Source organism: Pipistrellus hanaki, assembly GCF_964339955.1.
Source record: "Pipistrellus hanaki genome assembly, chromosome: 6".
NCBI classification, from domain to species: domain Eukaryota; kingdom Metazoa; phylum Chordata; class Mammalia; order Chiroptera; family Vespertilionidae; genus Pipistrellus; species Pipistrellus hanaki.
This window is the reverse complement of record NC_140508.1, coordinates 54,863,630-54,890,891: the sequence shown is the minus strand read 5'-3', so window position 1 is coordinate 54,890,891 and position 27,262 is coordinate 54,863,630. Positions and strand designations below refer to the sequence as shown.

Genomic DNA, 27,262 nt, shown 5'->3' with positions numbered 1-27,262 from the left:
TCTCTCCGGCCTCGGCCCCGGGCCACCTCCCCGCTCCCAGGCCGAAGGCGGTGAAGACAGGACCCCCGTCCCGCCCGGCGGACCGCGGAGGCGAGCTCAGGGTTCGGGCCGGGTCAGCGTGCGGCGGGGGCGGACGCCGCAGGCACCGCAGCTCCGCGATGGCTGGGGGGGGGGGGGGGGGAGACACGCCGCCGCGCAGGACAGCCCCGGGGGGCGGACACAAGGCCGGGCTGCTACCTGCGGGGCAGCGCCGCCGCCCGCCGCCCGGGGCCGCAATGGCTGCCCGCCACCTGGGGAGCCCCAGCCTCACCCAAGTCCTCGGTCACGGTCCCTGATTCCCGCTGACCCGCCCGGCGAGCAGCAGCAGGTGACGCGGCGACGGGGCAACCGGGACGCGCAGGTTGTTTGCTCACCTCAGGCGGCGGCGTGTCGTGGCCGCCCGCTGCCTCCTCCCAGGGGTTCCGGGAAGCGGGACCAGCCGAGTCCGAAGAGGCGTGCGAGGCAGCAGGACCCAAGGGTGGCACAGGTGTAGGGGGAGAGCGAGCCGGCTCTCCGGAGGGGCTGCCGAAAGGGAAACGCGGGCGCCGGCGGCGCGACAGCTGGCGGCGGCGGCGGGGCGGGCGGGACGCTCGCAGTACCTTCCTCACTCCTGGCCGAGGGTCCGCCGGCGGAGCGCCTCACATCCGGGTACCAGGAGACACTCAGCTGCTTCTGCCGGGACCGCCGTCCCCTCCGCGGCGCAGAAACGCCAAACTTCCGGCGGCGACGGCGACGGCGACGGCGACGCCTCAGCCGTCAGAGGGGAGTTACCTGCGACGGTCCGGGGCGCGCTTGCGCAGCGCTCCTCCTCTGCTCGCACGGGCTCGGCTGACGTACTCCGAAGACGAAGATGGCCGCCACGCTCGCTGCGTGTCACGCAGTTTTTCACTCCGGCCGGGACGGCGGCGGGGCGTCGGGGAAAGGCGAGCCAGCGTCCACCCCGGGCGCAGGCGCGGTGGGAGGCCTCGCGTGCGCGCACCGCGGGTGGGCGCCTCACTGCGGGGGAGGGGGGGGGGGCGGCTGCGCCCCCTCGCGGTGGCCCCTGGCACTCCTCGGGGTGGTCTCTTGGAATGAAGCCGCCCACGCCCCCAGCGGTGGTAGTTGGTGCTGGAACCGCGTCGCTGCTGGGGCCTAGGTCGGCTGTAGGTACTGTTGCTCTCTGCGACCTCTAATTCAAATGCCTTTCATCTTAAAGGTCAAAGAAAAGGGGAGGTAACTGACCCTTCTCTTTCCTTCCCCTGCTTGGCACTACAGCGCCTGCAAAAACTGATGGACTTCACCTCCTTGCACACTTTACCCCCTTGTGAACCCGAGCACAAGACGAGAATCCACAAGAAATTGTAGACTATTCCACTAGATGTAGTTATGGCCGGTATTTAGACAAAGCTTTGATTCTTCCAAGCCTCTGAAGATAGAATCCAGGGTGTTCTATCCCCAGGATTCGTGATTCCCACACTACTTTTAAACACTTTCCTATGCTACTCTTTCTGATTTGCAGGATGGATACATCGGTATTCTTGCCTTTAAGAATTGAAAGGGTCATAGGTGAGTTCTCCCCTTCCGGCCCTCCTTTTTTGAAACTCAGTACAACCAAAATGTAGCCTAAGTTTGGCAAGCCTGATGTTTTTCTAACAATACATCTTCCCACAAAACTTTATTTGAACTGCTTGTCAACTTAGTCTGACAAGTGTCTACTATGGTTTAAAAACAAAAGCAAAAAATAGTCAAACAAGTTACTTGTCAAAAACCTGCCTGTTATTACCACTACAATCTCCAGTTCCTGATAATTATATATTAATGACATATGCCAAATGGCTTAAATTAGGAGAAAAAAACTCAGGAATAGACTGCCAATGGGGTTAAAACTGGTTATCTACCAGAGTATCTGGTCTTTACCTTTAGATTGTCAGACAATTGGTGGGATTTCTTTTTAAAAGCAAACTTTATCTTTAGGAGTTCAAATTCTGGCAAACAGACACACAAACCGTATTTACAAGTTTACATTCCCACAAAACAGGCCTCTGCTTCTGAGTGATGTATTCCATATGTATTGGCCACAATCAAGAGCATAGGAATCCGTACAAATGTCAGATCATATGAAATCATGTGCATTTATTTTTTATACAACTGTAATGGTCTTTTTCACAATCACTACACAAAGAAATGAAAGTCCCTACTTGTAACTCAAAATTGAAAATGTCATCTCCTGGACTTAAGCTGTTTTCCTTCCTGACTCCAAACTGCAGAATGTACTTTTCTATGCTTGCTTATCATTAGAACATCTACTTCTAAAAACTAATAATGGAATAGTTGCATTTCCCCACACATAACATTCTCATTTCCTTGTCCTTTTTCTTTCTTGTGAGCAATCTAAGTGCCTGTACCATGTAACCTCTACTAACTCCCAGAAGACAGGGAAATCTTATTTTCGGACTGACCCTCCTGCTAGCAGCAAATCCAGGCTTTTCCCTTTGTTACATCACTCTTGTTGACTTTAATTCGGGACAGACTTATGAGAATAAAAATTCTAAAAAAAAATTAAAGGTAGAAAATAAAAACAAGAGCCCTAGCCAGTTTGGCTTAGTGGATAGAGAGCGTCGACTTGTGGACTGAAGGGTCCTGGGTTTGATTCAGGTCAAGGGCACATGCCCAGGTTGTGGGCTCAATCCCCAGCAAAAGGCAGTCAATCAATGATTCTGATAGAGGTTTCAGGTGTACAATTCTATAATACATCATCTGTATAGTGTAGTGTGTGTTTACCACCCCAAGGCATGTATCTTTCTATCACCATTTATCCCCCCCAGGACCCTTTCCTGCCCCCCTCTACTCACATTTTCCTCTGGTAACGACCATACTGCTGTCTGTCTATTAGGTTTTTTTTTCCCCTGGGGTTTTGGGGTTTGTTTGTTTTTGGTTGTGTTTGTTTAATCCCTTCCCCTTTTTCACTCAGGACCCTTCCCCCTTCCCCTCTGACAGCTATAAGTTTGTTTCTAAGATTATTTTGTTCATTATATTCCACATATAGGTGGAATCTTGTGGTATTAATCTTCCTCTGACTTATTTCACTTAGCTTAGTACTTCCCACACCTCTCTATGCTGTTGCAAAAGGTAAACTTTCCTTTTTTATGGCTGAGTAGTATTCTATTATGTAATGTACCACAGCTTTTTTTATCCATTCATCTACAAATGGGCACTTGGGCTGTGCAGCATATATTCTAATGGAAGAGACATTCAGTTATTTCACAAATATTTGAGGGCACATTGTGTGCAAGGCACTATTCTAAATGATGGGAATGCAGAAGTGAATCCTTGCCTTAGGCCAGCGGTTCTCAACCTGTGGGCCTCGAACAACCCTTTCCCAGGAGTCACCTAAGACCATCAGAAAACACAGATATTTACATTATGATTCATAAACGTAGCAAAATTTCAGTTATGAAGTAGCAATGAAAATAATTTTATGGTTTGGGGTCACCACAACATGAGGAACTGTGTTAAAAGGGTCGAGGCATTAGGAAGATTGAGAACCACTGCCTTAGGCAGTTTATATTCTTGTGTCAGGCAATAAATAAGTAAACAAGTAAATGCAAACAAGGAAACAAATATGAGGATTAACAGTGCAGGACTGTCTAATCAAACTTTGTTTGAGGGTAGAAATGTTCTATATCTGCACTGTCCAGAAGGGTAACCATAGCCATATATGGCTATTGAGCACATAAAATGTGATCATTGTAGCTAAGGAACTGAATTTTTAATTCTTTTTTTTTTCTTTTCAGAGAGGAAGGTAGAGGGAGAGAGAAACAGAAACATCAATGATGAGAGAGAATCACTGATTGGCTACCTCCTGCATGCCCCCTGCTGGGGATGGAGCCTACAACCCTTGACCTGGAATTGAACTGTGACCTCCTGATTTATAAGTCAATGCTCAACCACTGACCCACACCAGCCAGACTGATTTTTTTAATTTTATGTAATTTTAATTTGAACACCCACATTTAGTCACTATTTTTAATCCAGGGGCTCATTAATATCAGTTTTGTTTTCTTAATACTTTTATTTTCAAAATATGCTTTTTTTATTTATTATTATTGATTTTAAAGAAAGAGGGAGAAGGAAGAGAGAGAAACACTGATTCACTGTCTCTTGCAAGCCCCCTACTGGGAATCAAGCCCTGACCTGGAATCGTACCAGCAACCTCTCAGTATATGGGATGGCACCAAACCAACTGAGCCACACTGTGGGCCAGGGCTTAAAACTTTCTTAAGATTGGTTGTTCTCTTAGGGAATTTCCAATTACTACTTCTCCGTTCATATCCAAAAGGAAAGATTATTCCCCTTCTAAGGTTTGATTGATCAGTTTACATCCCAAGCTCACTGTGGACAAATAATAGAATGTGATTATTGACATAAGGGTAGAGCCAACTTCCTGAGGAGCACATGAACCCTCAGATGATTACTGGAGACTGTTGTGAAGAGAAGGGGATAGGTGTTGAGAAGACAGCACACAACTGTTCATTATAGCCTTGCTAATCAATTGTCATCATCAACTGAAGGCTTGTTAGTGTTAAACAACAAAATTCAAACAAGTACATTTGAAGATCTAATTAGCTTTCTTAAGCAACTCATGAATCAGGCAGCATCCCATTTAGCAACTAGGAGGGCTACAAAATGGAAGAGTAGGTTGGGGCAAGGAAGCTACTAATGAAAGAAAAGAAGCAGGGCATCTTTGGGGGAAGAGACGTGAAGGGGTTGTTAACGTGTAGATTGCCTCTTCTATCCAGGGAGAAGGGAGAGAGCCTGGATGACAGACTGCTAAGTGCGTGACGAGAAATTCCACCCTGGCTAAGGTTATGTTTCTGGGAGAGATTGAAACCGCAATTATATCAGATATTAAATCTAGGTTTGGTATAGGCTGTTAACACAAGTTACTGCATTTGGAGCCTGTTTTTTTTTTCCATTTAACATTAGAAATGCAGAATTTGAGACTCCACACTAACTGAATCAGAATTTTCATTTAAAGTTTCATCGAGTCTTTATGCCCTTGGAGGTTTTTTTGTTTGTTTGTTTGAATCCTCACCTGAGGACTGTTTTTGTTGGTTTTAGAGAAAGGAAGGAGAGAGAGAGAAGAGGGAGGGAGAGAAACATCCATCAGTTGCCTCTGAAACACACCCCAACTGGGGATCAAATCCAAAACCTAAGTATGTGCCCTGACCGGGAATGGAGCCTGCAACCTTTTGGCTCCAACTGAATGAGCCACCTGGCCAGGGCTGCACATTAAGGTTTGATGAGCATTCATGAGTTCTGATGATAAAAGATGAAGTTCAGGCTTCAAGATACAAATTAAAGCCATGGTTTTGGAGGAGACCATCTAGGCTAAAGGAGGAAGTATCCATAAGGAGACTACATCTAGGGTAATCTGTGAAGCACACCAACATGAATGGCTCAATAGAGGATGTGGCAGCTGAGACCTAAAAAGAGTGGGATGGGAATGAAACCAGGTGTGCTTGGCATCCTGGAAGCCAAACAGGGAGAGAGTTTCAAAAGGGGAGTGTCTATGTTGAATGCTCCTGATATGTTGAGTAAGATGAGGAAAAAGTTTGTCTTGGAGGTTTTTGAAAATCTTTAGAAAAGCAATTCCAGGGTAGTTTGCAGAGTCAATTTGGAGGTGATAAAAACAAGCAGAGACAGTTCATTCAAGAGGTTTTGCTGTGGAAGAAATCTGGCGGTAGCTGGTGCTACATCAGAGAGCTTTGTTTTGTTTGTAAGATAAATTTGTATGCTGATGGAAAAAATCCAGTAGACTGGGAGAAACAGATGATTCAATTTCAAAGGGGATAATTGAATGAATGAAATGTTTAAGAAAATGAGAGATGGGTGAGACCGGTTTGGCTCAGTGGATAGAGCGTTGGCCTGCGAAATGAAGGGTCCCAGGTTCGATTCCTGTCAAGGGTATGTACCTGGGTTGTGGGCACATCCCCAGTAAGGGGTGTGCAGGAGGCAGCTGATCGATGTTTCTAGCTCTCTATCCCTCTCCCTCTGTAAGAAATCAATAAAGTATATTTTAAAGAAAATGAGAGGTGGGATTCATATTACAACAGAGGAATTTGCCTTTGAAAGAAGCAATAATACATCTACCCTTGTAACAGGAAGGAAAACAGAAGGATGGACTCAGTTTTCGCAAAGAGGTAGGAAACATTAGGGGAGAGTGATTTGGGAGAGGGACTTGAACTGTAAAAGATTGGAGAGGAAGAGAAGAAATAAGGTATAAGAAATAAGAAATAGTTGTGTGTTTTTTTTGTTTTTGTTTTTTAACTCTTTAGAGAAGCATAACACAATATCTGGGTAGGGAAGGGTACCCTTTAGAAGTTGGTGACCAGAATTTAAAGTGAAAATAACTAGCTAAATTGAGTGATTTTCTTCAGGTACATTCCATAATGTTCCTGGCTTTGTAACAGAATTAGCGTAGTAATCCTCTGGGCTTCTCTCAGAACTTCCTTTCGCTCTCGGGTAGATTTGGTGCGGCATACCACGAGGTGGACTGCCGTGGGGAAGGGCCCACGGATTGAATTTAATTTTTGTTAAATCTCCCTCTCACAGGAGATTACCTTCCACATCAGCCCCTAAACGCCCTTCAGCGGTCTCAAGTGCCCTCAGCAGTTGCAAGTCACACCTCCAGCCGCCAGGGTCCGCTGTGGCGCTCCTCGCGGCCGGAAGGGAGTGCGCCCCAGCGCGGCCTCGGCGGTTCCGCTGTGCGTTCGCAGCGTCCCGCGCGCTCTTTACGTCGGCGACGGCCTGGGAGTAGGCGTTTCCGGCCATTCATACTCCGGTGCGGTGGCCCACGGTTGTCGGGTGTTGTGCACTCTCGGACAGAAATCTTCGTGAGGATGAAGCTCGTGAGGTGAGGAGGTGACCAGACCGGGTGGGGGCCGTGGAGGAACGGTTTGGGCCGGAAACGGGAGGCCCGGCGGCCCCACTTGCCGGAGGCGCAAGAGGCGCGAAAGCCGCGTGCGCGGCCTGCTAACGGCCTCCGGCGCCCGCCGCTCCCGCCCAATCTAGGCCGCGCCGCCGCCGCCGGCGCTGAGGCCTGGCGCTTCGGGCTGGGTTGCTCGGGGATCCCTGTTGTCTTCCTCGAGGTGGACGTAAGGACCGAGCCCTTTCTTCCCAGCCAGGGTCTTAGGCCTGAATGGAGCAGCTTCAGGCTTTCGGTTGCTTGCCGAGTGTCTAGCCTAGATCGCTCTGAGTCTGGAGCTCTCCTCGGCCCTCAGGAATCGGCGCACTCCCTGAGAACGTGGAAGAGATAAAAATTGCATATGTCCTGCACAAATGGTTTAAATTAAAAAGAGTGCTTAAAACCTGCGGGGGTTTTACCTGGGAAATAATGAAGCCAATTTTCGAAATGTTTTAAATCAGGATGGGCTTCTGGCTTGCTTGTTTGTTTAGTTTTTGATACTCTCTGGATTTAAGATTATTCAACTTATATTCCCCTTTAAAGTAGAGTAGGCCTTTGAGCCCTGGCCGGTGAGGTCCAATTGGTTGGAATGTCTTCTTGTTCACCAAAAGGTGGCGGGTTCGATCCCCGTTAGGGAGGTAAATGGATGTTTCTTTCTCCAAAATCAGTAAGAAATAAATACAGTAGGCCTTTCATTTAGGAAGAATTTCCCAAGTTGGGACAGAATCACTTTCCGTATTTGTGACTGACTACACGATAATCGCTGTTTCTTCCGTTTTGTTTCTTAAACTTGTTTGGTTTAACCTACTGAATACTTGAGTAACTGATTTTACACTATCTGCAAATAGATTTGCTGCTGGTGTTTTTTTCTTGAAGCCGAGAAGCTCGAGGTTTCTAATAACTAAGCTGGGAGTTAAAATATTTAGCTAGTATATTGCCTATTGAGTTAAGAATTGTTAGTATGGGGCACCTGTTAAATTGTGCACTGGTAATGGATGGATGGGTGGATGGATGGATAGAAGATAGATAGATAGGTAGGTAGGTAGGTAGGTAGGTAGGTAGATAGATAGATAGATAGATAGATAGGAAAGAGAGAGAGAGAAATAATTCCATTTATTTGCAAATTCATTGCTTGGTTTTTGTATGTGCCCTGACTGGGGATGGAACCCGAATCTTTGGCATCTGGGCTAACCAACTGCACTCTTCGCCAGGGCTTGGATTTCCTTTTCTTTTTCTTTTTTAAGGTCAAGTCCTTCCTCTGTTGGATTTTTCTGTTTTGTGGGGAAGGCAGACTAGTAGATAATTTTTAGTGTGATTGAAATGACCTTTCACACTCCTCATGGTGGAGTTTGTAGAGAAAGCATTTAACGTTAACTTTTAGTCCATTATTTGAGCTATAACTTTGGATGAAAAGGTCTCAGAGCCCTAGTGGATTTGGCTCAGTGGATAGAGCATCGGCCCATGTACTGAAGGGTCCCAGTTCGGTTCGGGTCAAGGGCATGTTGCTCCCTGGTCTGGGAGGCAGCCAATCAATGTGTCTGTATCACATCAATGTTTCTGTGTGTCTCTCCCCCTCCCACTCTAAAAAAAATCAGTGGGAAAAAATCTTTGAGTGGGGATTAACAACCCCCCAAAAAAGATCTCAGGACTTAAAAGTACATTTTTGTTTGCAAGATTTTTAATATTTCCTACAAGTTGTTTAGGTAATATTTTAAAATTTTTCTTGAAATATTAATGTTTATTGCATGTAGTAATATTTAAAATCACTTCTCTTGAAAAAATGTTTAAAAAGCTATTTTTAATTAGAAAAAAGTATATTTTTGCATTTAGTTAAGTTTTATGCAATACTCTTTGAAATTAGTTTGTCTCATTTAAAGATTTCCGTGTTGTGACAATTTTTTAAAATAAATTTTAATGACTATTCAGTCCTATTCTATGTCTTAGAATATAGGGGAAAAAATTATCCCAGACCAAGTAATTTAATTTCCCCTTTTTTGAAGGTGTACCACTAAAAATGGTACTTTAAGGGTGGCTTCCTTTTAATTATTGAAACATTCAGCCAACTGTTATTCAGTGCCTATGACAATCAGGGTTAGATTAAATATCATAAGTCATACCCCTCAACAGCAATTTAGTAGGGGAGAAAAAAGGTAATCCTACATGTATAAGAAATTGTGAATGTGAACTTTATATTAAATTTGTATTGTGGGATTATTGTTCATTTTTCTAGATGTGATTATGTGGGATAATATTCTCATTAGAAAATGCATGTTGAAGTGCCTGTGATTTATTTTCAGGGGATTTGGTGAAAATATAAGTTTTGTGTATAGGAGGGAGACATACAAATGGCAACATTGCAATAATATGTCAACCCTTCAACTTTTCTTCCTCTGCAATATTTCATAATAAAAGTTAGGGGAGAACAAAAAAACTAGATGAAGCGTACTAAATACAGAATTGGATGAAAATAAGAGCCAGTTTTGGGATGGAAAACATTTTCCTAAACAAATTACATACCTAGGAAGTATTTACAAATTTAGCAATATAAAATAGGTGATGGAGAGGGAATATTGTATGACTAAAGAAAACCACAAACTTGAATGGCTGTGGCAAACTGGTAGGAAAAAAATTTTTAACTTAATTGAAAGTGTGTAAATAATGTGAATAGATAATTCACAAAAAAATATAAATTTCCCATATTTATGAAAAGACATTCAACCTCATAAGTAATAGAAGAAAGCAGAGTGCCTTTTTTTCCTCAATCAGTTTCAAACACACACACACAAATTTAAAAAATTGGTGACAGTGTTTGTTAGGATTTGTATTAATGGATTTGTGATAGCTGTGTGTGTGTGTGTGTGTGTGAGAGAGAGAGAGAGAGAGAGAGAGAGAGAGAGAGAGAGAGAGAGGGAGAGATCCATGAAGTCCGAAAGGTCAGCAGCCTCTAAGCAACTTTAAATATATATTTGTGGTTTTATTTGACCCAAACTGTCAAGGGAAGCAAAATATGCATTGATATAATGCTTCAGAGAATGGCAGTTTTGCACATTATTTTATACGTTTCTAATGGCCTGGTGCACGAATTTGTGCACATTGAAAGAAAAGTAATTAGAAGAAAAAATTTTAAAAAATATATTTTATTGATTTTTTACAGAGAGGAAGAGAGAGGGATAGAGGGTTAGAAAAATCAATCAGCTGCCTCCTGCACAACCCCTACTGGGGATGTGCCCAAAACCAGGTACATGCCCTTGATCAGAGTCAAACCTGGCACCTTTCAGTCCGCAGGCCGAGGCTCCATCTACTGAGCTAAACAGGTTTCGACTATACACCGTTTCTCTATGATGGAAGTGTCAACCAAATTCACGATCAATAATAATAGATCAAAACACATACGTGCAATTGGTGCCAGCAAGAGCTTTATATATATGGTGCATGTGCAAGTCAGCTTAGTCTTTTATATGTATATATGGAATAAACTTGCTTAATTAGGCCTGCTTTCTGATTTAGCTAAACTTTTTCTTTTTTTAAAAAATATGGAACACTTCCTGAATTTGCATGTCATCCTTGCACAGGGCCCATGCTAATCTCTGTATCTTTCCAATTTTAGTATATGTGCTGCTGAAGCGAGCACTAGCTAAACTTTTTCCAGCCCAGTAAAGCACCCCAACTTCTCTTAGGTAATTGTCAGCAACACAGCAGTAAATATCAACACAAAGCAGATTATTGTAGATCACACAGGGAGAACAAAGGGTAAAATATTTAACTGCAGCAGTGTCTGACTATATTCAGAAAACCTGAAGTCATTTTCAGGGTCCACCATTTTTTTCAGTTGGGTCAAGTTTCTAAACTTTCTAAATCTCCTTTTTCCTGGCTAATGAAAAGAGAATAGGATTCCACCAAGTCTCCTCTCTACCTACTACAGGACTTCTGTGAGGATCAAATGAGATGAGGCATGGGAAAAGGCTTCCATAGACATTTGGTTAAAGTGTAAATGTTGCCCTAGCCCAGTGGTCCTTTGCCACTCTGTTGACTAATGAGTCTGCCAACCACTGATTCCAATAATTACAGGCTGTTGTTCTTTGTGATTAAGCCCCTATCCCAGTGGTTGGCAAACTCATTAGTGAACAGAGCAGCAAACGGCAGCTAACAAGTCGCATATGGCTCAAAAGCTGCAGTTTGCCAACCACTGCCCTAGTCAGTTTGGCTCAGTGGATAGAGTGTCAGCCTAGGGACTGAAGGGTTATGGGTTCAATTCGGTCAAGGGCACAAATATTCATGCAAGAATGGGCTTTCCCTACCCTGGCTGTTGGCACCACCTTCGCTCTGGCCAGAGCTGTCTTTTTGCTGTGGCCTGGATCTGCCTTTCCACCTTCTTGTGCTGCCCAGAGGCCTGGAGTGGCGGGGGTGGTGTCCGCATATGCAAATTAACCTATAATCTTTGTTGTGTTAATTTGCATACTTGCTCCTGATTGGCTGGTTGGCATAGTGAAAGTATGGTCAATTTCCATCTTACTCTTTTGTTAGTGTAGATATAAAAGTCACTATGATGCTCACAGACCACTAGGGGCAGATGTTCAATGCAGAAGCTGCCCTCTGGTGGTCAGTGCACTTGCTCAGACAGAAGCTGGGCTCATAGCTGGCAAGCGCAGCTGCGGAGGTGGGAGCCTCTCCTGCCTCCACGGTAGTGCTACTGAGTGGTGGCAGGCTCAGCAGGACTGGGATGAGTGGCAGTGGAGCTGCGCCGGGCCCTGGCTGGGGCTCCTCCTAGGCTGCCTGCCACTTCACTGCTACACGCCCCCCCACCCCCCAAGCGATTCAGGATTGTGAGAGGGTGCAAGCCAGGCTGAGGGACCCTACCCATGCACAATTCTATGCACCGGGCCTCTAGTACAGTAGTTGGCAAACTCATTAAAAGAGTGGCGAGCCACCCCTTGTGAGCCACGATTTGCCTACCAGTGCTCAAGTATATATAATCAAAAGGGTATAAGTGGTTACATGAAATTCATTGGTGACAGATTAGGGAGGCAGGAGAAAAATGCAGTGAAACCTCTGGGATTGGATAAAAAGTGAAATGAAACATCTTTTACATAGGTGGGTACATGGTAATTAATAGTCCATAATTTACGTCAATAACAATTAGAGGATTTATAGTCTCTGCTCTGATGTATTGCTTGTGCCCTGAGGGGTCCAAAAAAGGGAAATTATCCTTACATTCCAAATATATGTTAGATACAAAAGTCTAAACAACTTTCAGATATGCCATACAGCAATATTAATTATAATCAGCATGTTGTACATCTTACCTACCCTGTATCTTATAATGAAATACGTACTTTTTGACCACTTTCATCCATATAATTTCTTGATTTCAATTTTGTGGCTTATATGACTTTAAGATCTGTATGCACAGATGATGCTTTACAATGGTTTAGAAAATCAGAAGTGTCCAAATGACTGTGTTCTTACTATGCTCCTTCATAAATGTTAAGATTTTAATTCAGGGAAACCTGAAATTGTTATGGAGATTATTAATAGGAATTGATGCAGATACAATCTAAGCAGATTTTCAACAATTAGAAATTTCACCCTTTTGACTTAAGGTGAAAATTTATCGTTTTATTCCTGCTGTCTTTATAGATTTTTGATGAAATTGAGTCACGAAACTGTAACCATCGAATTAAAGAATGGAACACAGGTCCATGGAACAATCACAGGTATGGAAGTTAGACTGTTTTTATAAAGCCCTTCTATCTACAGACCAGAATTATTTATTTATTTATTCATTTATTTATTTATTTTTGTTGTTGCTTAATGAACATTCTTATAGTAGGGATCTCATTCTTTTTGTCTGAATTCTTTCACTGGCCTTCTTACTTTAACCTCTCCTTAATTACTTGTGCTAAGACTGAACTGGGTTCCCCAAGATGTTTTATATGTGATCTCTGTTATCCTACTTTTATGCCTTTCATGTTTTTATCTTGTGTGTGTGTCCTTTTGCCTGCAATGTTGCATCTTCCAAAATATATTTTATTACTTTTACTAGATGCCTGGTGCATGAAATTTGTGCACAAAGAGGGTGTGTGTATCCTTCAGTCCAGCCTGCACCCTCTCCAATCTGGGACACTTCGAGGGATGTTTGATTGCCCATTTAGGCCTGATCCTACCAGGCAGTCGGACATCACTCTCACATTCCAGGACTGCTGGCTCCCAATTGCTTGCCTGTCTGGTTGCCCCTAATTGCTTTTGCCAGCCAGCCTGATCACCCCCTAACCACTTCCCTGCCATCCTGATCAATGCCTAACAGCTTCCCTGCTGGCCATCTTGTGTCCACATGAGGGCGGCCACCTTGTGTGTTGGAGTGATGGTTAATTTGCATATTACTTTTTTTTTTTTTTAATATAGGATTCGAATTTTGTACTTCCTGTTAGATTATAAAGACTTTGAAGATAGAAGATGGGTTTCCATGTCTTACTATCTTGGGTAAAAATATATGTGGGAGATTGAGGGGACAGTAAGGAATTACTATTTTTTTTAAAACATATTTTACTGATTTTTTACAGAGAGGAAGGGAGAGGGGATAGAAAGTTAGAAACATCAATGAGAGAGAAACATCGACTAGCTGTCTCCTGTACAACCACTGGGGATGTGCCCACAACCAATGTACATGCCCTTGACCGTAATCGAACCTGGGACCCTTCAGTCTGCATGCAGGCCTACGCTCCATCCACTGAGCCAAACCAAGTTTCGGCTTAATTACTTTTTTGTTATTTGTTTAACTCTTTGCTGTAATGATGTTATATGTTTAGGTTTATATTTGAAGGCCACTGTGATTTTTTTTTCATTCATAGTAGGCCCCCTTCCAAAGTTGCAGTTTCAAAAGAATTGATGAGCCAAAGAAAGAAAATGCTATCTTGGCATGTGGTCCCACTCTCTTAAATGTTTAAGTTACAAATTTATAAATAATTTTTTAACATATAGATCAAGCATCTGAGTAAACCAAGAGAAATATACATTATTAAACTGATATTTTTTGTGTATATATTAGAACTTTGTAATACCAATTGCTATGAAGAAATCAGTAATACAGTGTAAGATTGTGATATAGACTGACCATATCTGAAGAAGTATAATTGCTATTAAGTTAAAATTCTATAAACAGTGATTAGTCTGCCTTCTCCTAAGGTCTGTTCTTTTTAGGATTTCAAAATCTAGTGATGGGCCGGGACCGGTTTGGCTCAGTGGATAGAGCGTCGGCCTGGGGACTGAAAGGTCCCAGGTTCAATTCCGGTCAAGGGCATGTACCTTGGTTGCGGGCGCATCCCCAGTAGGGGGTGTGCAAGAGGCAGCTGATCGATGATTCTCTCTCATCGATGTTTCTAACTCTCTATCCCTCTCTCTTCCTCTCTGTGAAAAATCAATAAAATATATTTAAAAAAAAAAAAAAAACTAGTGATGGGCCTGGCCGGCATGGCTCAGTGGTTGAGTGTTGGCCTATAAACCAGGTGGTCACAGTTCAGTTCCCAGTCAGGGCACATTGCCTGAGTTGCGGGCTCGATCCTAAGTATGGCATGTGTAGAAAGCAGCCGAGCAATGAATCTCTTCATTGACATTTCTGTCTCTCCCTCTCTGAAATCAATAATGTGTGTGTGTTTTAAAGTTGTGATGGAAGGCACACACACACAAATAATGTAATGCAAGGTTTGCCTAACATAGAAGACATTAAGTGGTGGGGTGGGTAAAATAAGTTGGGGGAGCAAAATCTAGTTAAAAAAAAATCTAATTCCCTCCTTCATTGACAAACACCATTACAAGTTTCTTGTATCCTTTATAGGTATATCTTTTAGTCATCATAGTAGGGATAATCTACCCGTAGGGATTTTGAAGATTAAATTAAAATGTCTTATCATGTAGTTCCTGAAATATAGAAAGAGCTTATAAATCTTTTTTTTTTTTCTTTTTTGCCTCCCATTGATGGATCAAGGTCCCCCGCAAAAATGGAATGTATCCAAAGTATAATTTTGGGAAAGCAGAGAACCTCTTTGACTGGAAAGAGGGAGAAAAATATTAGTAATAAGACTTAATAAATTTGAGATGGATATTGAGACAGTTGAGAGAATTCATGTATTTTGGCCTTAACTTTCTAGGGATATAAATTAACTAGATCTTTAGTTATCCTGTATATTCAGATGTATTATTAAGTGCTCCAAGAATTGAGTATTGCCGAAACCGGTTTGGCTCAGTGGTAGAGCGTCAGTCTGCGGACTGAAAGGTCCTGGGTTCTATTCCGGTCAAAACAAAACAAAACAAAAAACTGAACACTAAAAATTAAAAAAAAAAAAAAAAAAAAGAATTGAGTATTTCTGTTGTCATGCCATATAATCATAGAAAAACCATGCTTTTATTTTGCAAAATCTCATATCGAAAATAATGATTTAATGGGAAAAGTAGTGTGAGATGGACCACTCAAAACTTATGCAACTTAGTAATAAAGTATTAACAAAAATAGTAACCCTCATTTTTAAAAATACTAAAAACATGTTAAATTTCTAGTAATAAGAAAAAATAGTACTGTGCATATAGGACTTTATTCTTTTTTTTCTTTTTTTTTTCTTTTTTTAATACATTCTATTGATATTTTACAGAGAGGGATAGAGAGCCAGAAACATCGATGAGAAAGAAACATCGACCAGCTGCCTCCTGCACACTCCCTACCGGGGATGTGCCTGCAACCAATGTACATGCCCTTGACCGGAATCGAACCTGGCATCCTTCAGTCCACAGACATGCTCTATCCACTGAACCGAACCAGTTTCGGCTAGGACTTTATTCTTAAAGCAAAGATGAAGATAGAAACAGGGTATAAGGAAGTTATAAAGACAATGGGGGAACTGTGCAATAAGCATTGCCTTAGGCCAGTGGTCGGCAAACTCGTTAGTCAATAGAGTGGCAAGCCGAGGCTCATGAGCTGCCCGACCACTGCTTTAGGCTATGAAGAGAATATATGGCAACAGTGGAAATAGGCGTGTGTATCAGTTAGGGTCTCTCCATGGCTTGCTGATGTCACTTTTGAAAGTATATCTAACATGGCAGGGAAAATCTTTCTAAAGGAAAGACTTCTGATTTGTACTGACAGTATCTCCCTATTTACCAGTTTACATAATTATGTCATAGCTACTTGCACTGTAGCAGCAGAACAGTACTCTTCTGTAATATGATATACAGTGTACTTGATATATTAATTGGTTGCCTTTCTTATTGTGCTAATAATCACCCTCTTTTTTCCCTTTAGGTGTAGATGTCAGCATGAATACTCACCTTAAAGCTGTGAAAATGACCCTGAAGAACCGAGAACCTGTACAGCTGGAAACTCTGAGTATTCGCGGAAATAACATTCGATATTTTATTCTGCCAGACAGCTTACCTTTGGATACACTACTTGTGGATGTTGAACCAAAGGTCAAATCTAAGAAAAGAGAAGCTGGTAAGTTGGAAGGATTATAAACGTTTCTGTGAATGTATTTATAACTTAATTCACTAATCAAAATATAAATGTTTGCAAACAACTCGGTTTTTTGGTTTTTTTTTAATTGCCTATACTTGCCATGAGTGCACTTGTTATCATAGTATTTATTATTTTTACTGGTATTGTTATTAAAACAGGAATGCCATTCTTAATTCCTGTATCTTTGTGTGTGGCCTTATCTCCCACCCGGTACACACTTTGGAAGATTTGAACATTAGCTTTTTTTATTCTCAGTATTCTGAAATTTCTTAATGACTTGGAATAGGATCTTTGCTTGTCCTCCCTTTTTTCTCTTCATTTTGCTGTTCTGGGTATTTGGTGGACCCTCTCAACATGGGTTTTTTTTGTCTTCTGTTTCCAGAAAAATTTCCTTGGCCTTATCTTCCAATCTAGCATACCTTTAATCTTCAAGCCTCTTGTGTTCTCTGATAATTTTTCATAGAATTCTGTTCTTGTTAGATGTAGGTGTTTTTCTTATATGAATAATACTGTGTAGGATATTAACTGGTAGGACATTAATCATAGTTTTGGGGATGGGTTTTTTTTTTTGTTTTTTTTCCTGTGCTTGTCAATGCTTATTTTCTCTGGTTTCTCTTTTTATTTGGTCTTTATTAATTAAGTACCTTATTCTTTGGTCATCTGTTACTTAAAGTTCTGGGAAGGGAAAGCTGGCCTTCTTAGCTGGTGGGTATTATTGTAAGAGCAGGGAGGAGAAAGAAGCTGGTGTTTTATAGACTGCCACTTAATATAATGATTTTGAGACTTTCCTTCCTCCCACACTAAAATATACCTTGTATTGTGACCCACTCATAACTAAAACAAATTTCAAGAACAATGACTTGGCCTTTAATACATACAAATGCCTTTAATCTTTCTATCCTTTCTCTCTCTCTCTCTCTCTCTCTCTCTCTCTCTCTCTCTCTTTTTCCTCTTCCCTCTTCTCTCTCTCTTAATATATTTTATTGATTTTCTACAGCGAGGAAAGGAGAGGAATAGAAAGTTAGAAGCATCAATGAGAGAAAAACATCGATCAGCTGCCTCCTGCACACCTACTGGAGATTTGCCTGCAACCAAGGCACATGCCCTTCTCTGGAATTGAACCCGGGACCCTTCAGTCCGAGAATCTAACTTTATCTACTGAGCAAAACCATCTAGGGCCCTGTCCTCTTTTAGTTAAGAAAATTTCAGGTTACAACTCATAGCTTAAAAAATGCTGATTTAATACCCTTGTCCCTTTTCTTTAGCTCTGTGCCTCTTGCTCCTGTCCACTTTGTGTTTTCAAATCTGAAGACTTTCTGTATCTTTAGGTTCATTTTACCTTTTCTTTCTTACCTACTTGTTAGGGAAATAATAATTAGCCTTGTAAGGTGGGGAAGAGGACTAGATAGTTTACTGCTCCATATAAAATTGTCAGCTATTTTTTTGTTTGTTTTTAGGATGGTGGCCTCATTTTACCTTTGGTTCTCAACATCCTAGGTCTCTAGGGAGTTATTATTCCTTTACTAAACATTTACTGTCCTTAGACTACTTTCTAAGTTAATTTGTGGGGGAAATTCTTTCAGATACTATGTGTTCTCTGCCTTATATTTTATTTTTGTCCTTAGGGTATTTACTATTTTTTTCCTTTTCTATCATGAATAGTAGTTTAGAAGAAATTAAAGATGTGTGGTTAATCTGCCTTGTATTAACAGATATTCTAGACTTACTATTTGTTTTGAAAGCTGAAAATAATAGATAGAATGTAACTGACAACTGCATGTCAGGATTTTTAAAAACATTTATAGCTGTCCAAAGATGAAATAAGTTCATTTGGTAAGAGTTTTCTGTCACTGATATTTAAATAGATTTAAGATGGCCAAGTGACAAGGGATATTGCTATATAGATTAAAATACTAGGTTTTGCTTGGTTCTATCCAGTAACAAAAAGTCTCTGTACATGGTGTTCATGTTCTGTTCCATTGATAAGATATCTTTAAATCCATCTTGTGTGAAGTTCAGATAATTTGCATTTCATTTTGGAGGGGATTTTGAGACACAATCACAAAGGAAAATGTTTTAAAACTTGATTTATTTCTCAGTAATTATATTCAAACTAACAAATACTACAATAAAGGTCAGCGGTGCTTGGTTCTGGGTGTATTTGGAGGGGTGATTTGAGGTTACATTTGAGGGAAGCCAAGAAGGTTTTCTTTACTGTAGATGCTATTTGTGGTGACCAGGTAACATCAGATCAGAAGAGAATTTACCTTATTTTTTTCTTTCCTCAGTTGCAGGAAGAGGCCGAGGCCGAGGAAGAGGAAGAGGACGTGGTCGGGGCAGAGGAAGAGGGGGTCCTAGGCGATAATGTCTCTCAAGATTACTGTTTCAAAGTGATATGCGATTTGGGGTATTTTTTGTACAGGTTTTGTTTGTTTATGTCAGTTTTTAATAAACATAAATGTAGGCCAGCTGTCGATTGACTATCACATTTAGTTTTAATAGTTCATATATATTCATGACATAATACAATGAGAGCTGAGTATTATTACATGGCAGTTCCAGAATTCCATTCATAGGTCAGGCTTTTAATTTTTTCTAACTAAAATATTTCTTTTATAAATACATATAGAATATACATACATCTTTTTACTTCACATGCACTGAATATGTATTTTGTTTTACTTCAACTCAGTTCTATGAAACCTACCTATAGGTGAAATGGATTTTGTTTATTTCAGAAGCTGAAGTCCTGTGGAATGGTCTATAAAATTGATTCTCCTTTCCTGAGTTGTACTCCATGGAAACTTAGGTACTTAGTAAAAGGTGATAGTCATCTTCAAATTAGGAATCATTGGTTTTGTTGTGATAATGCTTTTTGGTTTTTGTTTTATTTTTTCAGTAGTCTCGATAGAATATAATTTTACATTCTCCTGACTTGAAACTTCAGTTAACATTCACGAGGTTATAAGCAGTTTTGAAACGTGTTATTGTGGAATATACCTGACAGTAGCCCCTTTATCAAGAACTTAAGGTGTCCTTTAAGAACAAAAGGAAAACTACTTATTTTATGACAACACTGGATTCTTTCCAGTAGTTAAGGATTTTTAAAAATTGTTTTAATTGGCTAAGCTTAGAAAAAAAATACTTCTCAGTATATACAGTTCCTTGTAAAGCTTACTACCATTTGTTTATATGCTAAGGGAAGAAAATTAATTTTGAAGATGAGGGGATTGAGTCGGTATTTTCATTTAAGCTTGTGGAGTGTTGTTTTTTTAATGAGGAAATTGTATGCAGACTAAAAAGGTTTTGTAAGCTGAGAGATAGCAAGAGTATTTGTATATGTGTGTCTCAATCTTGTCTATCACTGATCTGTTGGCATTCCAATTATTTGAACCTAAGCAGACAGCAAGGAAACCCAATGATGCAGAAAGGTGAAGAGGATATTCAAAGGCAACAAACAGAAAAGACCTGGCACAAGTAAATTAACATAAGTTGATTCTTGTCCTCAGACCTTATAGGTTAAAAGGGAAGCAAAATTAAAATAAACATTGATATGTAACTGGAAATTGTGGTAACTCTATCTGATAAGAGTACTTCCTATTGTCTATTTTCAAAGCAATATGTATTGGCTTCTCATTTTTATTTTAAGTCATTCCAGTGTAACCTCAAAGTTATTAACCTGTTTTTTGTGTGTGTGTGTTTTAATATCTAGATGTTTGCATTGTGAAACCCAGTCTAGTAACATAGTTTAAACGTAAGTAAACCACAGTGGTTACTAGATTGAGTTTAATCCCTTCGAAGTCATTTCATTTTTATGTATGAGGATAAAGCTGTTTGAACTGCCATTAGCTATAAAGGAAGCACTGCAGTATGAGTAGAAAACAGACTAAGTTTTAATTTGTTTCTCTTGCCCTACTTCCCCCCCAAAGAGTATATGAAGATCTTAGGGCTGCTTCATTTTGCATACATCTGAAACCTTTTAAGCTTAAGATTTAGTGAAATTTAGGTTTTTTAAAGAATTCTATTTAGGTGGAAAATTTTAAGTGGAATAATAGAATATCAAATTTCACAGTGTCTTTTAATGTATTAAAGATATATATATATATGACCTTAATATGCAAGTAGACCGAACATGGAACAACTGGTCGCTATGATGTGCACTGACCACCAGGGGTGCACGTGGAACATGGTGGGCATCAGCCAGGACAGGATGGTAGATCAGGTGAGCAGGGGCGCCAAATGAAGGTGGGGCGCTGGTCGTCGTTATAGGGGTAAGCCTGTGATGGTTATTGAAAATTCTTGGCTTCCACGTGCCACAGTTTCACCAGCACTCAGAGCTGCCACTCACACCTGCTGTGGGCACCTGGCTCCAGTCCCAATAACAACGCCATCAGCAGTGTGAACAGTGGCTGCTAGCCTTGATTGCCCCTGAGGGCTTCTTCACCTCCCTCTGCTCCTGAGGGGCAATCAGGGCAGCAACCGCTGTGCCCACCTGCTGCTGGCACCTGCTCTGATTGCTCTGCACCATCAGTTGGATGGGTGTGGGGCTTCTGGTGGATGGGGGACCAGGATCTGCAATGGGAGGAACTGGGTGGGGTCGCAGCAGATGGGCCGAGACCCACCCTTGTGCCCACCACAGCCTTGCGACCCACAGTTCTTTTCAGTGTGCACAAATTTGTGCACTGGGCCCATAGCCTATTATAATTATTGTGGTTATATGCAAGGATGGCTTGGTATGTTGAAATCTATTAATATACTCAGTCAAAATTTACATGATTACATTAGAATGACATTTCATAAAATATAACACTAAGACCCTAAACTGGAAGATGATTCTTTATGAAGAAAGTCCATCTTAAACAAATAGACATTTTTATATACATTATAATTTAAAAAGTATACCTAATATTAGCCTTCATTATTTAATGTGGAAATTTTTGTGAATGTAAAAATTAAGGACATAATTTTGAAAAGGAAGGGAAATTTGCTAATTATATTTGTGTAGAAACATGGTAGTGTTACATTTATCTGAACCAGCTTTTCCTGTCAGTAAAGCATTAAAGTGTGTATATTTTAGGTAAGGTTAGTATATATGTGAGATTCAATTTACAAAAGAATAATTGCAAAAGCTCTAAATGTCAAATGCAGTAGATTTTTATTATTCACAGTAATTAAGTCTTATAATAATTTGCTGCAAATTCTGAGTTAACTGGTATTCCTAGGGGAAATTAGATTTCTATGAGCCTACAGTAACATTTTCATCAATCTGATCAATATATAATCGTTTCATATGTGCATTTCTGTTTAAAGACAATAATATATATTTACATTGAATTCACAACCAGTCCTACATAATAAAGCCTAATATGCAAATCAACCAGATGTTGGAACAACCAGCCGCTAGATGTTCCTTGACCACCAGGCAGCAGACCCTCGACATAGGAGCTCTCCCCAGGCCAACCAAGATGGGTGCCGGGTACCCCCACCCTCACCCCTGACCACCCCACCAGCTGCCTAAAGATCAGCCTTGCTCGCTGGCCAGGCCTAAGAACCCTACCCATGAACAAATTTTGTGCATCAGGCATCTATTAGCAACATAACTCAATATGAATGAAGCTTTTTAGCAGAAATTTTCTCCAAAAGGCACATGACAGGTTCAATTCACAGTGTGGTTTGTGCAGGAGGCAGCCAATCTTATGTTTCTATCCCTCTGAAATCAATAAAAAATTTTTTTTTAATATATTTTATTGATTTTTTTACAGAGAGGGAGAGGGATAGAGTTAGAAACATCGATGAGAGAATCATCGATCAGCTGCCTCTTGCACACCCCCTACCAGGGATGTGCCTGTAACCAAGGTACATGCCCTTGACCGGAATTGAACCCGGGACCTATGAGTCCGCAGACCGACGCTCCACCACTGAGCCAAACCGGTTTGGGCAATAATAAATTTTTAAAGAAAAAAAAGATGCATCGTTAAGGCATGAACTTAAGACGGCATCAAATCAGGTTTTTTTTAGTACAGAAATATAGTGCATCTAAAAATCGATGTCTGAGATTTGATGAACTACAGATATTGTGTGATTGGCTGTTAAGAGGATGCACATGAATTAATAAGACTTTAAAAGATAATACGCATTATGAATCTGCAAGGACAGTGAAGATTTTCCGTGTTTTCTGGAGCTTTGTAATTTTTCCTTCATTCTTAAATGTTTTTTTCTCTCTAACGTCAATTGTAATATCCTTCTGTGTGTCATAAGATGAAAATTGCAGGTGTCAAGTGAATGTTCTCCATTTAAAGGTTTAACAAAATTATCCTGGTGAATTTTATAGTAATTTCTTGAACTTAATGCCTATTCTGTGCCAGGTTTTTCTTATAGATTGAATGCAGTTGCCAAACGGATTTTTTTAGTGGACAATATTAACTAGTACCCTTGTCATTTGACAAATATTGGATGGAGTATTTATTTTACTCTGTGCCAGATTCTGTGCTAAGCCCTTGATATGTTATTTCTTTTAACCCTCAGAACAATTCTGTGTAGCAGATGGTGTTTTCTGTTTTCAAAATGAAAACATGCCCAGAGAGGTTAGGTAACTGCCAAAGTCCCACAGTTTTTAATCAGCAGAGCTGGAATTTAGAGGCAAGTCTACATCCAAGAACCCTGTGTTCTTAACTGGTAAATTGGCTCTGGTGTTCATTCTGACGAATGAGGAGGCTGTAGGAGATTCATCATTTTTTTAAGAAAAGGAAAAAGGAACTTAACCTTATGAGACAAACCAACATTGTAAAATATTAAAACTAGAGAAATTTTTTTTGGTACTCATGCAGTTTTCAGTAATATTTTATTTTTGTTGACTTCAGAGAGGGAGAGATAGAGAAACATTAATGGTGAGAGAGAATCACTGATTGGCTGCCCCCTGCATGCTCCCCACTGGGGATCCAGCCCATAACCCAGGCATGTGCCCCTGACCAGAATTGAACCTGGACCCCTCAGTCCACAGGCTGACACTTTATCCACTGAGCCAAACTGGTAGGGCTCAAATTTTATTTTTGATAAAATAATTTTTAAATAGTGCTTATTGTCCTGTAGGTAGAAGACCATTTGGAGTAGGCTGATGGGAAGGTGCATTGAAAAACATTAAGCAACTTGTCAGGATATCTTAAAAGCCTTAACATTTTTTTCTGTGCTTTGGTCCAGGATTTCATTTGAGAATTCAAGGAAAACAAGATAAATATAGTCATAAAGAAGTTCATCACATTTCTTAAAAGGAAAACATTCCTGTGTCTTATTTGTGGAGTAGACTAGGAGTCCCAAGCTCACTCTGAAAAGCCAAATAGTATTTTAGATGTAGGCCAGCGATTTTCAACCAGTGTGCTGCAAGAAATTTTAAAACATGTAATACCTGACTTTCGTCGGGAGCACTGACCTCTTTTCCTTTAGCTTGTCAAATTTAAAAATAACGGCCAACACAATAGCCATCTGGTGTAAATGAACCAAAATGATGCCTATTTTTTTTTGTCACATCAGTGAAACATATATTTATTGGTGTGCTGCAGAATTTTAGTAATGTGTGCCGTGAGATGAAAAAGGTTTAAAATTAAAATTGTGTGTCAACTATTCAACTCTGCTCAAATTAGCTGTAGGCAATCGGTAAGCCAGTGGGCGTGGCTGTGTTCTGGGCAAAATACAAAAATGGGCAGAAGGCTAAATTTCACTCAGGGTCATAGTTTACTAACCATTGAGGTATTCTATAATGCCATTGTAAAAATGTTTTGGTGTGTAGCTCATATGCTAAAATTAGAATTGGAACCATACAGAGAAGATGAGCATGATTCATGCACAAGGATGACACACAAATCCTTGAAGCACTCCTTATTTTTTGTGCATATTTTCAATGCAGTGTCCTTGTGCTGGACAAAGCTGCCTCCCCTTCCCCGTGAGACTCATCAATCACAGGTACCATGCATGCGGAATGGACACTCAACCATAATCGATGACGACGTCTTCCTTTGGGGTGGGAAGAATGGCACGGAAGGAGCCTGCAATGTGCTCTACACCTTTGATATCAATACAAATGGTCCACAACCCGTGTTAGGAACAATTTCTGGGGCCCTGGATAGACATTCACCTTGTGTCTTTGGCAAGACCATATACATTTTAAGAGTTCTGAGTAGCTGGTGGACTGCTTTTCTAATGACATTCACAAGCTAGATGCCATGACATGGCCCCTCATCTATACAAAGGGTAATCTTGCGCTGCTAGAGGGACTTCCACTCAGCCACTAATGCTGGGCAGTCATATATGTCGTGGACCGCTTTGGACCGTTCCATTCCAACAATGAGATTTACTTGCAACCCATCTGAGTCTTTGACACCAGGACTGATACCTGGCTGGATTGTCCAGCCACTCTGGTGCTGCCCAAGGGGACACCAGAGCCACCCAGCCTTTGGCTACCATGGGGAGTTGTACATCTTTGGTGGCTATAATGCAAAACTGCACCGGCACTTCCATGGTTTAACCCTGTGTCCTTTATCCGGAAAAAGATTGAATCTAAGGGAAAGGGCCCATGTCCCCCTGGCACCAGTGCTGCTGTAGTTGGTGACAAAGTTGTCCTCTGGAGGTACCAGTTCATCTGATGAAGGCCTGAGAGAAGAATTTGACCTCATAGATAATTCTGACTTACACATTTTGGACTTTAACCCTTAAAGTGAAGACTGTGCAAACTGGTTCTGACTCATTAAAACGTGGACCAGTCCACGTTGCCCTATGACATCAGGTGGGAGCTTATTGCCATGACACCAAGAGCAATTACCAGTCACCTCATCTCCTCCCAGAGGCAGGAGGCAGTTTTTGCCACCATCCCTCCTGACCTGCTGTTGTCTTCACTGCCCCTATCTGTCTCTCACCCGCCTGCCCTTTGGATCTTGGTATTCCTCCACATGGAGCTGTTGGGCTACAGGTGTTTCCTGTGAACTCAGTGGAACTGAAAGTATTTTTAATTGGTATGCATGGTGTGAGCCCAATATTCTGGAAACAATGAGCAAAACAATTTTAATATTTCTTGCTAATGCAACTCATGAATTTATCATAAATTGCTGTCTAGGGATTACTTTTTGTAGATAAAAACTCACAAAGAGCCCTGGCTGGTTGGTTCAGTTGGTTGGAACAGTGTCCCATACACTGAAATTTTGTGGGTTCAATTCCTGGTCAGGGCACATACGTAGGTTTTAGGTTTGATCCCCGGTAAGGGTGAGTATGGGAGGTAACTGATGAATGTTTCTCTCATACTTCGATGTTTCTCTCTTTTCTTCTCTCCATTCCCCTCTCTCTAAAATCAATAATCATGTCCTCAATTGAGGGTTTAAAAAAGCCAAAAAACAAACTCACAAAGAAACAATTTAAAATATAATTTATTTTAATATAATGAGATATATTTATGCATATATATACTATTTTAAAAATAAGCATGTAAACTATAATCATTATAAAACATAAGTCAGCCTTAATTTAATATCAGAATAAAAGAGCATGTATAGAAGTCAGTCTAATGTTGCATTTGCCTTTGAAAGTTAGAACACAAAATATTTAGCATATATTGTATTTTATCTTATTTCAGTTATGTCATTATCATATAAATACCCTTAGGAATGTGCCAACTTATAACTTACATTCAAATAGCCAAAATCTCTTACCAATAATCTCTGGTAGTTATTAAAGTACCATTAAATCATGTAAAATGAGTAATCTAACAAGTATTAGCCTAAATTCAAACCCTGAGGAATTAAAATATTTTTACTCAATGGTTTTGGTTAAGTGCAATTGCATGTTTGTACTACTTGATTTAAGGTCATACTTGGTAAGGCATAGTAAAAATAAAATCTACATAAATTACAATCTAAATCTGCATTTTATTTTTTGCTACATAGTTGTTTTATTTCCCCCCAAAATGGTTTTTGCATGTCATTATGGACCTCTTCACCACCAGCTGGCTTATTTGCTTTATATACAGTAGTTAAGATTTGTGCGCAGTAAGCTGAGCTGCTTTCTATGGTTCAGACAAAACGCACCTGAAAAACTACATGGTAGAGAGTTCATGTCCGTGCTCAACCATGGCCTGCACAAACTGCTTGAAGACTCGATCCATATACGTGGACTGCCTTGGCCAGATGCCCTCCAGAAAACCAATATGGCCTCCGTAAGAAGTAAGGACCAAAGCAACATTAGGATTTTGCTTAGCAGTTTCTATTGGAATAGCTTGAGGAAAAAGACAGGATGGGTAAGAAAGGGAGAGAGAGAAAATATATGATTATTACCAATTTTTGGATAATAAAGAAATAAGGAAAAATGTATGTCTTTATTATTTCCAATAGTTAAAAACAAAATTAAACATATTTGTAATGAGTATGGCTAATGGAATAAGTCTGACTATATTAATCATCTATATGTTTTTTAAAATATGTTTCTATTGATTTTTGAGAGAAAGAGGAAGGAAGAGGGAGAGAGAGAAATATTGGTCAGTTGCCTCCCACATGCATCCAGACCTGGGATCAAACCCACAACCTGAGTATATGCCCTGACCAGGAATTGAACCAGTGATCTTTCCTTTTTTTTTTTTTTTTTTTTTTTTTTTTTTTTTTTAATATATTTTATTGATTTTTTTTTTGCCCCCCACCCTCCCTCCCACACATCCCCTCCCTCCCCAGAGTTGAACCAGTGATCTTTCCGTGCATGGGACAATGCTCAAATAACTAAGCCACACCAGCCAGGGTATATTT

General features: G+C 40.6%; 4 protein-coding genes across 13 annotated transcripts in view; 2 read left to right on the top strand and 2 right to left on the bottom strand.

The window, feature by feature from the left end:
- ESCO1 (establishment of sister chromatid cohesion N-acetyltransferase 1) overlaps positions 1 to 931 on the bottom strand; it is a 32,375-nt gene extending 31,444 nt beyond the window's left edge. For 2 of the 5 annotated variants that reach the window (XR_014795359.1, XM_084888107.1), the window contains exon 1: positions 414 to 931. The gene's annotated coding sequence lies outside the window, so the exon portion shown is untranslated. The remainder of the gene's footprint in view (positions 1 to 413) is intronic. The other 3 variants (XM_084888108.1, XM_084888109.1, XM_084888110.1) reach the window with 3 other exon arrangements.
- GREB1L (GREB1 like retinoic acid receptor coactivator) overlaps positions 1 to 15,225 on the top strand; it is a 250,799-nt gene extending 235,574 nt beyond the window's left edge. Inside the window, exon 33 of the transcript XR_014795353.1 lies at positions 15,201 to 15,225. The gene's annotated coding sequence lies outside the window, so the exon portion shown is untranslated. The remainder of the gene's footprint in view (positions 1 to 15,200) is intronic.
- SNRPD1 (small nuclear ribonucleoprotein D1 polypeptide) lies at positions 221 to 22,219 on the top strand. Of its 6 annotated transcripts, none has more exons than XM_084888143.1 (5): positions 221 to 367; positions 6,634 to 6,934; positions 12,623 to 12,699; positions 16,275 to 16,466; positions 18,776 to 22,219. In XM_084888143.1, exons 2-5 carry the CDS (start codon positions 6,921 to 6,923, stop codon positions 18,850 to 18,852), a joined length of 360 nt encoding a protein of 119 aa, XP_084744269.1. In that variant the 5' UTR covers positions 221 to 367; positions 6,634 to 6,920; the 3' UTR covers positions 18,853 to 22,219. The 6 variants fall into 6 exon arrangements, with proteins under 6 accessions (XP_084744269.1, XP_084744270.1, XP_084744267.1 ...); XM_084888144.1 differs by having other exon boundaries at positions 221 to 400; XM_084888141.1 differs by lacking the exon at positions 221 to 367 and adding an exon at positions 858 to 962.
- Positions 22,220 to 25,879: 3,660 nt separating this feature from the next.
- Positions 25,880 to 27,262, bottom strand: part of ABHD3 (abhydrolase domain containing 3, phospholipase) — a 33,734-nt gene continuing 32,351 nt past the window's right edge. The window contains exon 9 of the mRNA XM_084888136.1: positions 25,880 to 26,741. Within this exon, the coding sequence (XP_084744262.1) occupies positions 26,563 to 26,741 (179 nt within the window). The 3' untranslated portion in view covers positions 25,880 to 26,562. The remainder of the gene's footprint in view (positions 26,742 to 27,262) is intronic.

Excerpts from the sequence above, each read along its gene's own strand:
- SNRPD1 (XM_084888140.1), top strand. The coding sequence starts at position 6,107 with ATGAGAGGTGGGATTCATATTACAACAGAGGAATTTGCCTTTGAAAGA. Across the intron at positions 6,935-12,622 it reads GTGAGGATGAAGCTCGTGAG|ATTTTTGATGAAATTGAGTC; the intron begins GTGAGGAGGTGA and ends CTGTCTTTATAG. Across the intron at positions 12,700-16,274 it reads GGTCCATGGAACAATCACAG|GTGTAGATGTCAGCATGAAT; the intron begins GTATGGAAGTTA and ends TTTTCCCTTTAG.